General features: G+C 42.6%; 1 protein-coding gene across 1 annotated transcript; it reads right to left on the reverse strand.

Moving 5' to 3' along the window:
• Positions 1-244: 244 nt before the first annotated feature.
• PPIF (peptidylprolyl isomerase F) lies at positions 245-8,690 on the reverse strand. The gene is made up of 6 exons (XM_058029530.1): positions 8,430-8,690; positions 6,327-6,357; positions 5,386-5,474; positions 3,132-3,228; positions 2,339-2,414; positions 245-1,938 (listed from the first exon to the last, which is right to left on the reverse strand). The coding sequence occupies exons 1-6, from the start codon at positions 8,616-8,618 to the stop codon at positions 1,803-1,805; spliced, it is 618 nt and encodes a 205-aa protein (XP_057885513.1). The 5' UTR covers positions 8,619-8,690; the 3' UTR covers positions 245-1,802.
• Between the last annotated feature and the right edge of the window lie 8,128 nt (positions 8,691-16,818).

Below are 16,818 nucleotides of genomic sequence, written 5' to 3' on the forward strand. Positions count from 1 at the left end.
CTCTTTTATGGCATCTTCTTATTGCTTTCAGCTGTGGCCTGTTAAAGTCAGGCCTGCTCCTAATCTTTGTTAATTGGCCCAGGTGCAACTCCTTAGGGAGTTGGATTACTTTCTACACTATCTTTATTTTCTTATATTTGATCCCCTTACACATACCCATGACAAAGTCAACAGCATTGAATAGCCCAGGTAAGCCCAAGAGGTTTCAGCTTCTCATATTCCTGCTTTCAAGAAAGGAGCAGACTTTTTTTGGTGGCAGAAGTGTATTTAATAATTTTCATATACAAATTAAGAGAATGCACAAAAAATTGTTTTGTATCCAAGTGAAATAAGCCAAACCAACACAATTTAATATTTAAAAAATACTACATTGATCAAGCAGCTACAGTGGTAAGAATGAAAAGCTTTTCAATTCCATTTTTTGCAAAATTACATTCTAAATACTACCTTGCATACACAAGTGGAACCCCCAGTGCAAAAAACATCCAGTACAAAAGTTTTAAACCCACATATTATCATCCTGCAATGAAAATAAATTCACATTTGAAGAAAGCCATCACAGTTTTTCTCTAATGAGATTGCACAAAACACATGTGCTTTTTCCCACATTGATACTTTACAGCCTTAGTGATTCCAAAGGCAATGGTGTGAGATTCCAGCATTTGTTGCCGCACAAGCATGCCATAGTACATACATCCTGCTTTATACAAATGAAATGTCTTGAGCTGATCCGCTGAATTCTTTCCTTCTTGTGCATAAACCCCAACAATAACCATTTTGCTGCACTGATTAGGCCTTGTCATTCTGTGGTGACCAATTTTGACTGATGATGATGATGATACATAAGAATCATAATCCAAGTAATACCAAAGTTGGGCTGACTTCACAGGACCAACACTACAGAAAGGCAGTCAAACCTATTTCTCACTCAAGAAGCTCACTATACTGATTATATTCTCAAAGTACAAAAATAGGCCATATATTTAGAACTGAGCTGTATTCCTCACAGAACCGGATCCCAGAGCAGAAGCACACTTTAAGTTCACAGTTCCCTAATAATAAAAGTCCTGAGATCTTTGGCTGGTTTGAGTTGAGGTCCTATTGCCAGGTAGAGCTTCAGTAGTAGCCTAACTCAACCTAAAGCAATTTACTTAACTCAAAAGTCAAATTGCTCCACTGAAGCAGGTAAGGTAGAGTTTATTTTTAAAAAGTAGTCTGAGGCTGTAAGAAACCCTAAACCAGAATTAATTTTTAAGAAACTGACAGTCGCTCATTAAACCTGTTGGATAGAATTTAACTGAGACACAAAGAAAATGCCAGTGCTGTTGCAGACAGCCTTGAGAGCACTGGTCAGTAGTATTGCCTCAAAATGATGAGACAAACAACAGAATAAGAATTTATTAGCACCAAAGGAAACACCACATTTCTCAATTTATACCTAACCCCTAACTGCAGAACCCCTGCTATCAACTCCACCACCCACTGTAACAGCTGAAACATCCAAATACTAAGGACAGTATCAACACTGCAGTCAGGTACACCCTGGGTGACTTCAGCACTTCTTGCAAAACACAAGGGGACTCCACCAAACCAGTGTGACTACCATGGTGGTGCACTTACAACATGCTTCAGTTACTATTTTATGGTTTTAATCAATATTATTCAATATAAGTATAAAAGTTGGACCAAGTTAAATAAAAAACATGGTTCCATAGGTGCTACTTGTGAGATAAGAAATGTTTGGGTGTTTTTATGACTCATTTTTCACAGCATCCAAGTTGTCATGAAGAGTAGGGCAAAGGTTAGGACAGCTGGCCACAGTCAGTAATGACAATCTTTTTGGAGGGTTTTCCACTCTTGGAACCAAAGCTCTCAATTTTTTTCACTACATCCATTCCTTCCTTTACATGCCCAAAAACAACGTGCTTTCCATCTAGCCTGTAAAACAAATACACAAAGGCAGTTTTACTTCAAACATAAAGATGGTGTTAGCAGATCTTCATAGCTCTCACCTGCTGACCAACTCTATGGCAAAAGCTCAACTGTCCTTCAAGTGACATGAAGCTTTCTAACATGACTTTAGCTCTGAACCTTAGAAACATTCTGAGGGGTAGCAGCCTTGTTGCTGTCACAGCTCTTCCTCCCTCAAGTAACAAAACAATTTATTTTTCATTGGAATGAAGTAATCCCGAAGTAACAACAAAACAAAGAACCAACCAATCAAACAAACAAAAAACTATCAACCCACAAGCAACATAAAAATACCCCTAAGAAGATCCCAAACCCTTCAGATTCAGGCATCAACTAATGAGGTTAATCTGCAGGGCTGAGAACCTACCAGTCAGTTTTTGCAGTGCAGATGAAGAACTGGGATCCATTTGTGTTGGGTCCTGCATTGGCCATTGAAAGAACACCTGGAACAGCAGCAGCAGCAGTTTGTTAGACTGGTGTAACAAGTATGCAGTGCAAAAGACACTTTTCCTCTGCACATTTAGACTAAATGTGATAGTCTCACAGTATCTCCATATAATTTCCAATGCCAACTTCCTGCCTTGGATTATTCCCTCCTGCCCAGCCCCCCTTGCTTCCAGAGCAACAGTGTTAGTAAAGTAATTAGCTGTACACGCCCTGCAGGCAATTAACACCAGCGAACCTCTCCTGTGGTTCAACAGCTGCAGCCTCCTGGGACAAGGAAGTAACAATGCAAGTAAGAGAGACTATAGAATGCAATCAGATATTCTTCTGTATGGCCTGTCCTTTGCTTTTTCTGGTGTTAATTTGAGCTTAAAAGGCCATACCTGCGTTACCTACTAAATAAGAAATTCCCGATTGCTTTGTTTTACTTCTGCAGTAATTTTCAAGTAGAAATTGAAGTCTATGACTTATGAAAGCAGTAATTTCACCTCTGAACAATTTTAAATCCCCTTATTGGCTGGCATATATTTGTAGAGCAGTCCACACAAATAAGCATATGCCAGGGACAACACATTATTAAATTTCTTTGATACTTCTGTAATTACCAAGTGACCCACAAACCTAAAAACCTTTATTTTTTTACAACCACATCTTCATAAACAATGCTTTATAATTGGTTATAGTCTTCAGAAGGTAAAAAGAAAACGTTTATTTACCAGGTCCTACATGCTTAAGTATGAAATTTTCATCTGGAAATCTACTGCCATAAATGGATTTTCCACCGGTTCCATTATGATTTGTAAAGTCACCACCCTGAAACAGAAAAAGGTATTAACTCTACTAACACACATGGACTATTTCATATCAAAAGTGATGCTACTGCAAATACACACACTCGCTCTAATTTAAAAGTGACAACATTAACAAATTTTCTTCAGGTTAAGGATGAGCATGGCCACTCAATTTAGAACCAGATGAAGGTACAGTCAGACTAAAAGTAGATTTCTGCTCCAGATATTGCTGATATTCTCTATAACTCCTACAACCATCTCTCTCCTTTCTCCCAGAAGTGATGGAACAAACAGCAGTAATTTTAAGAAACACCTCAAAGGCCTCAAAACCAAATCACCTAAGTTCATTACCACAGGCAAGACCTCCCAACTCCTTTTTCCCCTCCTTTCTTCCAACAGGTACAAACACTGGTCAGGATTTCCATGACCCTTGGCTATTTCTAGGCTGTGTTGTTTGTTACACCAGAGCTGTTAAGCTTATGTTAGCTGACCCCATGCTGCTTGCCAGAAGAGATGTGACCACCTGTCTCAGGTTAAACACAAAAAACCGGTTTGAACAAAAAACGCAGCCACCGTGACTCGCGAAGGTGGCTCCCAACTACTGCTCCAGCCACATGCCATCTCTGCAGGGGTGACACCACCTGTGCCAGAGAGAACTCATACCCAACAGGTACTGCATGTGACCCTCAGCTTCCCCTTGCCACCCTGAGTAACCTCCTACAGGTGGTGTCACAGTCCCAGAGCTATGTGCTGCACGCCCTGTGGGGCCGTGGAATTGCAGAGTCCCGGATATGACAGCCCTCAATTAGGCCATACCAACCGCCTGAATCACACCAACAATCCATCTCAGCAAGTGCAGAAGTCACTACTGTTTTCTCTCACTTGACAATTGCTGAAACCCATGACAGTATTTCCACTGCAGCAATGACCTCTGAGTAATTCCTAAACATCAATTCATTCTCTCACCGTACCATAATCAACCATCTAGCATCCTGATTTCCAGTCCAGCTGGGGGGCCAAGGCAGGGCAGGCAAGCCGAACAGACTTACAGGGAACTTCACAGACTTGTGACAGAATTCAAAGTAGGGTTTGTGTTTGTATTTTTTAATGTATTTCTGATCCCAGAAAGACTTCTAAACTCTATCCTTCGGTCAGTATCACAAAACCTTAGTTTGCATATGAAAGGCAAGGAAAATAGGTCCTTTACAGCACACCTGTCCCTTTTCTTCATCTTAAAAACAGGTCATACAACTCGGGCCTCTTGTTCCAACAGATGTGTGGTTTTTGCTTAAAAAAACAGTTGAGGATGGGAGACTATCACATTCATCAGTTAATAAATAAAGCATGCTTACTTATAACATTCAAATTCTCTTAAAATTTTCTCAGATTTTTTACAAAGCCATTCAATAATGCAATGTTGTTGAAATGTGCCCTTTTTTAAGGTAAAAGAGGACCACCAGAAATCCCGTGCACTACAGCAGCTCCATCCTCCTCATCTGCCAAGCTCAGTACAAAAAGAAGCTTTCAAGAAGCTTGGTTGTCATTTTAGTTGCTGCTGTTTAAGAAAAAAGATGCATGGGCTGTTGTTCAGAATATGCATGGGCTGTTGTCCAGAATTTCAAAAGATCTGTTCTTTAAACCAAAACAAAATCCATCTCAGATGCATCACCCCAAAAATCAACCCCAAGCAACCCTTTTGGTTTCCTTGTCCCCTCCCTATTACAGAGACATTAAAAAAATACTAAACCACTAAAAATACCAAATTGTCTATTGTGAACAGATTATTCTGCTGGGAATAAGGAATGGACACGTTGTTTGTCAGCTCACAGAGAACAGTAAGGTGATTGTCATTCTGTCCACAAGTGCTTCTCCCAAGCAATGCCATGTTGTCAGCTCTGCCCCACACTAAGGTACACTGCTCTACTACAGCAGAAAGCCTTCAGACAGGCTTCTTCTGACCATCTACAATAACTTACATTTATTTGTACAAAAGATGAGCTAAGCAACAGCCATTGCAAAATTATCAGAAATGCAAGTCATGCTGTCACCTCTTTGTTGTTTTGTTAGCCAAAGGTTAGAGCAGAGCCATTTCAAATGTTACTACTAGTCTGTTTCTAGAAATATGTAAACAATATAAAATTAAATTTAATAAAAAACTGTTTAAAACCCCAAACATTACCTGGCACATAAATGAAGGAATCACTCTGTGAAAAGTGGATCCTTTATACCCAAATCCCTTCTCACCAGTACAAAGAGCTCTGAAGTTTTCTGTGGAAACAAAGCATGAAGTATTATATTCAGCATCATATGTGACAATACAAACACAACTGGATTAACCATGGCCCAAGATTATACACTTCAAAAACCTGATTGCATCTTTAAAGTGTTATCAATCTATCAGTTATTTCCATACTTTAAAAACCCTGGGATAAAGTCAAGAAAAAAACCACCTTATTTAGCCTCAGGACAGGGTACCAACATAAGTCTTTTCCATCTCATCTCCCTTTTATTTTGCTGTGACTCCAATTCCCCAACTCCCCCCCTTTGCCTGTAGTCCCAGGTTTCATTTTCTGACGTTTATGCTTTTGCTTTTTATAGCAGTTGTGAGGGTTATGTCTTTTTTTAAGGATATTTGTCTACTAGGTACTAAAAAGTAAAAGTTTTTTTTGAGAACCACTTGATAATCAGATGAGGAAGGAAACAAATGATAAAGCACAAGAACTTTCTAAGATTAATTCACTAATCAGCTAGTGACCAGAAAAATAAAACCCCATATACTCTTTGGAAACTCTAAGAAAGAGTACCCCTTTGATTTGCCCTTCCCCATTTGCTCTGGGGTTTGATTTTCATGTCAGCTACTGTGGTTTAAACATATTTACTCAGCACCATTAACCCAGTATATGAACTGTACTGTCTTGGTGCAAATTGCAAAATGAAACTACCTGGAAAAATAACAAATTCCATCTCCTCACTAACACTTCCTGTCATATTTCTCCATATAACAACTGGGGATGGAACATGGAAAAATAGTTGTAAAGGGTAACAGGACCTTCTCATTCCTGAAAATCACAATCTATAACTTAAGTATTTAAGTATGAAAATCTGAAGATGCTGCCTCACCTGCTGTCTTTGGGACCACGTCAGCTTTCAGCTGTTAAAGAAAAATAAACAGACAAATTCATAAGTCAGCCTTTTCAAATGTACATAAAAAACATTTACATGGGAGACTGCTACAACTGAACTCTCCTCCCAAAGTGTTGAGTTGTCTGAAATCACAAGCCATCCAAAATTCCATGAATATCTCAAAACTTTCCAAGCATTTGGCCAGCAATGAAAAATATCCCCTCAATGAAACCTTTAGCCAGCTATTGAAGAGCCACTTGAGCAGGGTCTAATGATTTCACTGATCAATACATAATTGAGCAGTACCTAAGAAGACTCTTCACAAGAGACCCCAAGGATCAGAGTTTGGATACAAGTAGAGAGATCAAAGTCATCCCCCATCCCCTGCACAGAACCAGCTGTTGAAAATGACAGAAAAGGCAAAGTAAACAAAACAGCAGAAACTGTACATCAAAAACAACTTATGATGTTACATATACATCTGCAACCAACGAAAACTTCTGATTTTGATTGCTGCACATCTTTTTACTAATCTTAAAAAGGGACCTAAAACTGGCCATACCAGCCAGACCAGTTTTACCTAGCCGGACATCCTGACTGTGACCAGCAGGAGACACCTAGAAACAGCATGGCTGTGGTAAGAATTTAATATTCTTTCCCTAGGCCACTCTTCTCAGATGGCTACAATTTGCAGCAGAAGACCACCACAGCTCAGCCAGATTCAAGGTGATGCTGCAGTGCATTCAGACTTTCTCTAAACTGGGGACACTGAAAAACTTTAGCATAGAAATTAAATGCTACCACAAGAAATACAGGAACATTAATGCTATTTTTTTAATAATACCACCCAGACTTTTCATTAATGAATAAGGAACTTGAAGAGTAATATTTTTACCTATGACTCCCTGAAATGCTACCTCCTGAGAGCACAACAGCTGCAACAGTCCAATTTATTAATATGCTAACACTATCAATAAATAAAAATATACTGGGCTCTAGTCTCAAAGGAACCTCTTTTAGAGAGAACTCTGATGAATTATGTTTTAAAAAAATTCTACAAATACAGACCCAAGGTGGGTGCTGGAGGCAGAAGGCCACACTGACTTCCCTCAGCAGGCAGCATTCCCAAGAGCTTCATTCGCTCTCCAGCCCGTGGTTCTGGAGCACAGCCCTCGCTCTTTCCCATACACACCGCATCTATCTGAGGCACATCCCGGCCCGAGGGTCGTATGTACAGAAGGTGGCACACGGCGCCCACGGCGCTTTTTTTCCTTTAAGTACACATATTACAGAAGTTTTCCTCTTCAGGCCTTCCTTACATGGCCGAGCATTTCAGAGACGGGATTTTTCAGGATGGAGCCAGCTGGTACCCGGCTCTTGAGCTGGCTGTCAGCCCCGCGGTGCCCTTCGCTGCACGCGGAGCCGGAGGCTCGAGGAGGAGGCAGCTTCAGGGAACTGACACCCTCAGGATGGCAGGAACCACACAGCGAGCGCCCAGCAAAACACAGGATGAACCCGGGGGCGCGGCTGAAGGGCTCCCCGGGCCCGCTGCCCCAGGAGCAGCAGCCCCCGGCGGGAAGGCCAGGGACCCCAGTGCCGCTGGGACAGCGCTCGCCCCTCTCAAACCAGCGGTCGGTACACGACAGCAGCGAGTTCAGTCTTGTTCAGTATTTCTGCTTACACACTATGCAACTTCCTTCGAGGCTCGCAGCCACACCAGGGCCGTGCCCTCCGCCCCGGCTGTCCCGTGGGATGGCCTTAGGGACCGGCCACAGGCACAGGCGGGCCGCGGCTCAGCGAGAGCCCCGGTCTGAGCCCATCCCGCCCCTCCTGGAGGGACCGTACCACCGCCCTCCCGCCCCGGGACAGCCAGGCAGCGGCTCCAGCAGGCGGGCGAGCCCCGCCATCCCCCGGGCCGCTCTCCCGCCCGCACCGGGCTGTGTGTGCCCCCGTCGCGGGCCCTGGAGCCGGAGCTGCCCGCCCGCCCTGACCTTGCCCGCTGCCCAGCCGCCATGCCCGGGGCCAGGCCGCCCTCGGCTCCGCAGCACCGTCCCCTGGGCCCCGCGCCGGGCCGGCTTCTCGCAGCCCCCGCGCCCCTACCTCCAGCACGACGCGTCCCAGCGGTTGGTTGTCGGCGCCCACGTCCAAGTACACCACCGGGTTCGCCGAGCCGGCGCCGGCCCCGCTGCAGCCGCGGGTACCGGCCGCCCACATGCAGGCGAGCCCCGGCGGCGGCAGCAGGTCCCCGGGCGGGCGAAGCAGGCGGCGGGCGGCGCTCAGCGCCAGCATCCCGCGGGCGGACAGAGCGCAGAGCGGACGCTGCGAGTCACAGACACGGGCACAGACACAAGGACACGCCGCCGCTGCCCCGCGGCCTTTATGGGCTCCGCCGCAGCGCCGCAGCGCCCGCTGGTGGCGGCGGCAGCAGCAGCGCAGGGCGAGATGGCGGCTGGGGCGGCGCGGGCTGAGGCACCTTGGGGCTGCCCAGCGGGCTGAACGCGGGGCCCGGGCGGTGCCCAGCGGGCTGGAAACACAGGATGAAGCTGGAGGTGCGGTACAAGGGCTCCACGGGCCGGCCGGAGCGGGCTGAAGGCGGGGAGCCGGTGGCCAGCGCCGGGCACCCCTCGTGCTGGCCCCTGCAGCCCTAAGTGCTGCCCCCTCCCCGCCCACCATTGCCCCGCGTTTGTTTGGGGATGTTTGTGAGGATCTCGTTTGTCCGTTTGCGTGTGGAGTTTTTTAGGGTTTTTTGCACATTTCCTCACAGCTCCCTTACCCCAACAGAGAAGGGGAAGTTTCTAAAATTTCATAATTCCACACAATGGCTCCGGAGAGCACCTTGGCGGGGAAGGCGGCGCAGCTGTCACAGGTGCGGGATAATGGGGATCAGCGGGATAATTGGGATCGGCGGGGACACGGGAGTCACGGGCAGCACCCCAGAGTTTCGGCACTGACGCGTCTCGAAACGCGGGTGTCCCTGAGTCACCCCCGGCGCAGCCCCGGCCGTGCCCTCAGCATCGCTCGGAGCCCGCCTGCGCTCGGGCCGCAAACCTGCCCCGGGGAATATAGTAATAACAGTCCCGGTGTAATATAGTTCGTGTTTTATATGAAAATAACAACACATATAATTTTACCTTTTCTTAATTTAGCTACTTAGATGAAAGTACTCAGTACATATTGGTATTACTTTTTAGATATTACTTTGAATTCTCCAGTTTCCATCCTGATTTCAGGTAAAAGGACTTCCAAAGGTTCTTCAAATTCTTAATGCCATAAGATGTCTTAAAAAAAAAAAAGAGAAAATCAAACATGATTCTAATACTTTTCATATTTCTTTGTAGGAGAATAGAGTACAAGAAAATAAAGATAGTGTAGAAAGTACTCTTACCCCTAAGGAGTAGCAGCTGGGTCAATTAGCAAAGATTAGGAGCAGCCTGACTTTAACAGGCCACAGCTGTAACCCATGAGAGGAAGATGCTATAAAAGAGTGGGGTTGGCTGGCTGAAAGGGGAGCTGGAGTCAGTGCCTGCTTTGTGAAGAGGAAAGAGTCAGTGCTCTGAGGAGATGACCACAAGAAAACCCCAAGAAGGTTTAAAACTTTTGTGATAACGAGACAACAGTATGGAACCCTGCAATAAGATGACAACATTTCTTGTATTATAAATTAGAGTTATTTTAATGAAGCTTACAGTAATGCAGCAATGTAACACAGTATAACAGAATCATACAAAGAGAGCCTGTATGTGAGGAATAGTAAACTTTCAATCCCGCCTAAGTTCTTTGTGTCAAGCAGCTAAAAGAGCCTTCATTGGTAACATTCACTGAATGAACAGAAAGCTGTCAATCAAGGCACTGCCATGACCACAAAGATCAGGGCAGAACTATCATGTGCAATTACAAACAGCTGAGAAATCCTGGAAGAGCACCATTTTTCAGGCACATGGTCCAGACAGACCCTTAACTGCTGATGCTGTAGGGATGACTGTAGCAGGTACCAAACTCTGTAACTACAGAACCATATAATCCTATGTAAAAATCCTATGTCCATCTTGTCCTGAGGGGCCACAAAAATACCTAAGGAGGAGTGAAAATGGGGGAGAGGGGTGTATTATAGGCCAGTATACTTTCAACCTGATACTGCTTTCACTCCAGAGAACTTCCTGAGCTGGCTTTGCTATGTAGCCATCTTTTTTAAATTCTGTTATTCCTCCCATGTACTTATCCACACACTGGACTGGTTTTAAATCAGCAGCTTCCTTGGTGATGAACTGGAAGCTGCCCTTCCACAGGCCTGCTGCCCAGAGCATCAGGAATCTGTTTGAACATTTCTCCAATTGCCTTCATCAATGTGCCTTACTTCTTGTGCTGGACGAGACAAATTGTTTGTTATCTATCTTTGTCATACAGACCTACAGCTCTTCTCTCATTTCAAGACTGAAGAGTCACAGCTAACTCAATGGTTATTTATAACAAAGCTCTTCCATGTCTTTGGATCATCTTTATTATCCTTCTCTGAGCTGTTCCAGTTTTGCAGATTTTTGGGATAAGAGGAGCTTTGTACAGTATTCAAGATAAGGATGAACAATGACTTGCTTTGTGCATATGCCATGCTGGTATTTTCTATTTCTTTACCAATAACCTAAAGGTTTTTTGGTTGTTTTTGATTTTTTAAAAAGGAGCTAAATCAGCACTTCTACCTAGCTTGTCATATCATCTCAGCTTCAAGTCCATTTTTGGTAAATTTTGACTTCTATTAATCTAATCATCAACCAATTTTCTAGTAAAAAACCTCACACTCCTTTATAATAATTTTTTAATTGAAGTAGCCACTAGAAGCCCAAATCAAAATTGTTCTTTTTATACCTAGAACAATGGACAGTTCTGGCCCTGAGGGATTTATTATTTAATAAACAAGACAAAAGATGAACAAAAGACAATACCATATTGTTTTACATTTAGGAAACACAGTGAAACAGCTTTGACCTATTTTGCTCAGGAGAGTTCACAGACATCTTTGGTAGAGCAAACAATAGAGTTCTCCTCATTTGCAGGCTTCGGTGAGAAGACAAAACAGCAGTGATTTTTGTATTTGAGAATATGGACAGAATTATTATCTCTAGGTTTATGCAATAGAGCTACTAAATCACTGGTTATGGTCTACTCCTGCAGAGTCAGATGAATTACAGCTCATTCAGACAGTTTGACTAAGAACTTGTGAATTACAGAGGTCACTTTCCAAGAAGGACAGAAAAAGGTCTCCAAAAACTGTCAAAGGCCACTATATCACTGCCAAATGAGGCTTAGAGCTAGCTCAGCAAACTGATACGGTTTTAGGGGAGCTTTGAGCACATCCATTTGTAGACTTGTTCATCACTGAAACTCTGCAACATGTGGCAGGGAGATAAGTGCATTTAGCTGGAAAATGAGTGCACCCCACATTAACTAGATAGGCAACAGAGCTGCTTCAGCAGAGCTCTCGTGGATATGGGTACCCGCCCTTACAGGTTTCATCAGCCTCTCTCCCTTCCCCCAAAACTACACAGAATTTAGAGATGGATAAACAAGGAGGGCCCTTTTGAAATTAGTTTCTAAATTTTAAAAACCACTTACCAAAGGACCCTTCTTATGTTGTAGCAGAGAAATTTCTGCACAGGAAAAAGAACCTTGAATGACACAATAACAGAATTTCATGCTGATAGATTACTTACAACTTGAAAGTCTTCATAAATGCTGTTCAGTAACTGGTTAAATATTACCACCACTGTGCCAAGACAGCCGGGAAACAGTAAGAGCGATCAAGTGGCTCTTCCAAAGAAACAGAAGGACTAAATGCTTGAAAGCTGACCTAAAATTTAGGAATTTTGATTTCAAGGGTCTTGAAATGGTGTTACCCCAGCAGACAGACAGTGCACAGATAAAAAGGTGATATGCATTTCTGATTCTAGTTGTCCAGCTGCATGCCTGCTCATTTGTGGCACAGGAATGTGGGTTAATTGTTAATCTTGGATTGATGCTGGTGGCAGATGTGGTAAGATTGCATTTTGCAATCTACCTACTGCAAGAATCCAACTACATGGAACTCAGCATGGTCTGTGGCCCATTTTGATATGCTCTTCATGGGGCTGTGTACTTGGACCATGCCAATAAAATCTCAAATAGAGGCTGCAGCAATCCAGCATTAAGTGCATCGCACAGGAACATCACTTGGTACTGTGACACAGGGAGTTCCCACAATACTGGTTCTGACATTGACAAGAATGAATGCACATAGGGGACATGGTTATCTCAAGGACTCCGCTAATCAGGGCTGTTAGAATAAGGAGAGGTCATACAGGTACTCAGCTTGATTTTAAGTGAGGAGAGCAGGAATTTGCAGTGGGCATTTCCACTCTCCACCTGCAGAGCCTGGATGTGTTGCACTTCAAAAGACTCAGCCTAATTTTTTCTTCAAGGTTTTGGCTAAGCTAGAAGATGAGTGAAGAGCTGGAAAGCAACTCTGTGATCTCTGTCTGTGATATGCATTTATTTATGAATGGGGACTGGAGTGGGGGAGATGGTGAAACACCTCCATTACACTCAGTGATTGCAGTGTGAAATTAAACTATACAAGAGCTCAAAGGGCATAGAGTGGCCACATAGGTACATTTAAAGATAAAAAGAAAAAATGCTAATAAATATTTCCCCCGATCCAGGTTTCCTCTTAGGAACTTTTAGTACCTCAGCTCACTACATGAACATTCTCTCCAGCACACATTGTACTTAAAGGAGCAGTTTCCCCACATGACTTCATTCTAATTACCTACAAATAGTCATACAAGAAAAACCTCAATCCACTCATGCTCTTTACAGCTGTGATTAGCATTTTCATTTCAGAACTTCTGAGTGACATTGCTTGCCCAGAATTCATTACTCAATCTCCCTGCATAATGCATGGCAGCCTGCTGCTGGTGTGTCACAGTGCCTCTGTGCAGTGCCCAGAACACTGTCCATACACTGCAACAGCTGCCAACAGATAGATCACATCAGCCTGAGGACATTTAAAATGCCTGGTTTTAGATTCTAGGGAAAATGCAGTTAGTACTCCCAGTGGCCTCACAAATCTTCAGGACATCAACAGGTGGTTCTGCCTGTGGGTGGGAGAGACACTGCATACTTACAAAGCAGTATTGAAGAGCCCTTCTACCTCTAAAACCACAGAACTGTAACACAACTTGAAATTTACAGGCATCAGTTAAGTTAATTTGCCACTTCTGCTTTGAGGAACAAGTAATTAGGGAATAGTATCAGAAATACTTTAAGAATTGGTTAGTCATGATACTTCATGCTGTATGAGTAAGATAGCACTGGAGCTTTAATCAGCTGCCTGGTAAAGACTTGAATTTTCTTTGCATTTGTCTTGTTTCCAAATCTATAAATATATATATCTAATATATATAGATATACACAATACAGATCTATACCTATATTTATATACATAATACAGATATAATATGCATTTTGTATAGCATATCTTTGAGGTAACAGCTGTCTCTGTACCTTGTACAAGATAAGTTATCCTATCTGCTCTAAACTAATTCTAAAATTCTACCAGTTATTCTGTAACAAACCACTCTGCTGGAGCAACCTCACCACAGAGGATCTGAGATTCCTCTCTGCTTTTTTACCATTTCCCTACTGAAAGCTTTGCTTCCTTTCAGCATAACAGCAGCTCTACCTGAGTTAGCATGGAACCTGATGACGTCCTTGCATGACACAACTGCATGTGGCCATCACCTGAATACACAATGTGCCACCAGCTGAGCTCTCAAGTTGTCATATGCAAATTAGCATGTGTCACATTTACAGTCCAAGAACATCATCTCTGGATAATGAAGTGTTTGGTGAATTATTCTGAAGCTAAGGGTAAGAAATCCTCTTCTCTGACTCAGTGACACTTGTGCACATTTTGCCATCAGTTGGATAGTGGCCGTATGGAAGCCATGCTTCTTCCCAGAGGGACCATCATTCGTAACTTGGAAAACTGCTGGGAGTGATTGTGAAGAAATGTATTCTCAATGACTTTATGAACTGGCTGTTACAGCCAGTCACTAACTAGGAAGCTCACCAGATGTGTTAAGGGATAAAATTCACTGATTTTCCATGTCTTAAAAATGTACATTCTGAGAAACACAGAAGTAAGGAAAGGGAGCACTGATTATATTTTTGAAATATAAAAAAATTGAATACATTTAAATATGCATTAAAAACATACTCAGACTTCAAATCCAGCATTAATTAAATAAATATAGGGAATTTCAATTATTTTTGCAAACCAAAATATAAAAAAAATATATTTCTCTTTTTCTAGTGTTTAACTAGTTAAGATTTCTTAAAATTAGCAACCTGTCTCTGTGTTCACAATAACCAATGTCTTCATATGAGACCAAGGTGAGAAATTAAATGTACCAGAATATTTTTAGCAGAATCTAAAACAACCAGCATCATGAAACAGCTATGGACAAACTGGAAAGTCTAAACTGTAAAATTCAATTAAAAATAACTCTGACCTAGGGGAAAATCATAATTGATAATCCTAAATATACCTCTTGGGATGTCTAATAGACCCAAAAAAAGTGCAGAGAAGTCAGTGTATTTAGGAGTGGTATACACTAGCATTAACTTTGCTGTGTGTGACTGGATCTATCACAAAGTATGTGAGTTCAGTATTTGGAAAGATACTGGACAAACCAAGCAGACATGTTCAACAGACAGGGGAAAGAGCCTTATCCCATCTAGTCCATGAAAGGGAAGGGTTTTAACAGAAGGCTGTACTTAAATTGTAGGAAACCAATTATGGTCTAGGCAGGGAGTACCTGGAAATGCAGATGAGCTATGTGGCAAACCAGCCTGGCAGCCCAGCTGTGCCACACTGTGTGCTAATGCCTGCACGAGCTGTGACCCAATTGCTGGCTGCTTGCTTTACAAACAAAATTGCATCATTCATCAGGTTCCTTGGAGGCTACTTTTGTATTCCCCTGGAAAATTCTGCAGACTGATGGAAACAAGATATCTCAGCAGAAGCTTTCAGTGGTCTGCATGAAACAAGAAAAATCTTGTGTTCCTTTTAGACAGAACAAATATGAGTAGTGCATTGATGCAATGACAGACATTCAGAGCAACATCCTACATAAGAGTCAATAGGATTTTGGTGACACAAAATGGAAAACTGTAATAAGATGACACATTGGTAATAATTAGAAGTGTAAAAAAGAAAGGTTCATGACTGGAAGTTCATAATGCAGGAAGATTTGTACAGATGTGAAATTTAAGCAGATAGAAGTGAATTCTGGATAATTACACATACAAATATAAGATTAGGTACACAAATGTAAAAACCACATGCTTTAATTTTAAAGGGAAACAGAGGATAACAAATTAAAGAATTATATATAGAATATCAGGTGAGAGTTGTACAGCTGCTTTATATGCTGACTAGGTTACTTTAAATGAAAGCAAACAGCTCTATGCACAGGACTCCCATCCCCAATGTCCAAGCAGAAAAGAGACAAGGGGTCTGTCCCCCTTCCATGTTCCTAACTGTTTCCAATGTGTTACTCCTGTAAAAAGCAAGATCAAGTGCATGGCCACAGAATACAATGTGCATAAACAAAATAACATGAATCAGAGATCCATACTGATGAGGAAGAGCAGAGAAGAAATGCAGGGAAATAAGCTTGTTCTGAAGTTGTTGAACAATTGATCAGCACGTGGATTAACAGAGAAGTCACAGACAGATACTCGTGTAGGTGGCTCTCTGGAAGCAGAGTGCATGACATACAGAACACACTGCCAGGACATGGGACAGGAGACACCAGCATCAACTGTATACACACATCTTACCTAGCCTGGGGTCCTCAGGTGACAGCTGGGAGAAATTCCACTTTCAGGATTGTTGCAGCCTCTGCAGACCTCAAAGTAAGCTTGAAAAATGTACAGTGCTTAGGGACATCACGAGCTTTCCTCCAGCTGTACAGTACCAAAGTCAGTTTGCAGTATGTCTTGTTGACACTTCTGGGGAGCTTCCAGGAAAACAGAATACCAAAACCAAAACAGTTATTAATTATGGGCTGAAATGGATAAATACTTTTTGATTCACTACAGTGTACACAGTAACTTCGTTCCATTATGTTATCCTAAAAAACTCCACTGGAATGGGTAGTGCCACCCAGGAAGGCAGAAATTCAGAGTCAGAAACAAATTATTTTTCCCAATTTTGAGAAAATAAATCTCTAGTCTAGATTTACACATACATACATACATATATACACATATACACATACTTGTGTGTATCCCAATCAACAAAGACTAGTGCCCTTGTGGAGGTGGGGAATAATTGCTGTAAGTGCTTGCATAGATAGATACTCATATTGTGAAATGGTTGTTTGTTCCCAGGTATTTGAATGTATTTCAAAGGTGGGATGTACCTAAACGCCTTCAGAAATGCCATCTGCAA

This window comes from Melospiza georgiana, chromosome 8 (assembly GCF_028018845.1).
Source record: "Melospiza georgiana isolate bMelGeo1 chromosome 8, bMelGeo1.pri, whole genome shotgun sequence".
NCBI classification, from domain to species: domain Eukaryota; kingdom Metazoa; phylum Chordata; class Aves; order Passeriformes; family Passerellidae; genus Melospiza; species Melospiza georgiana.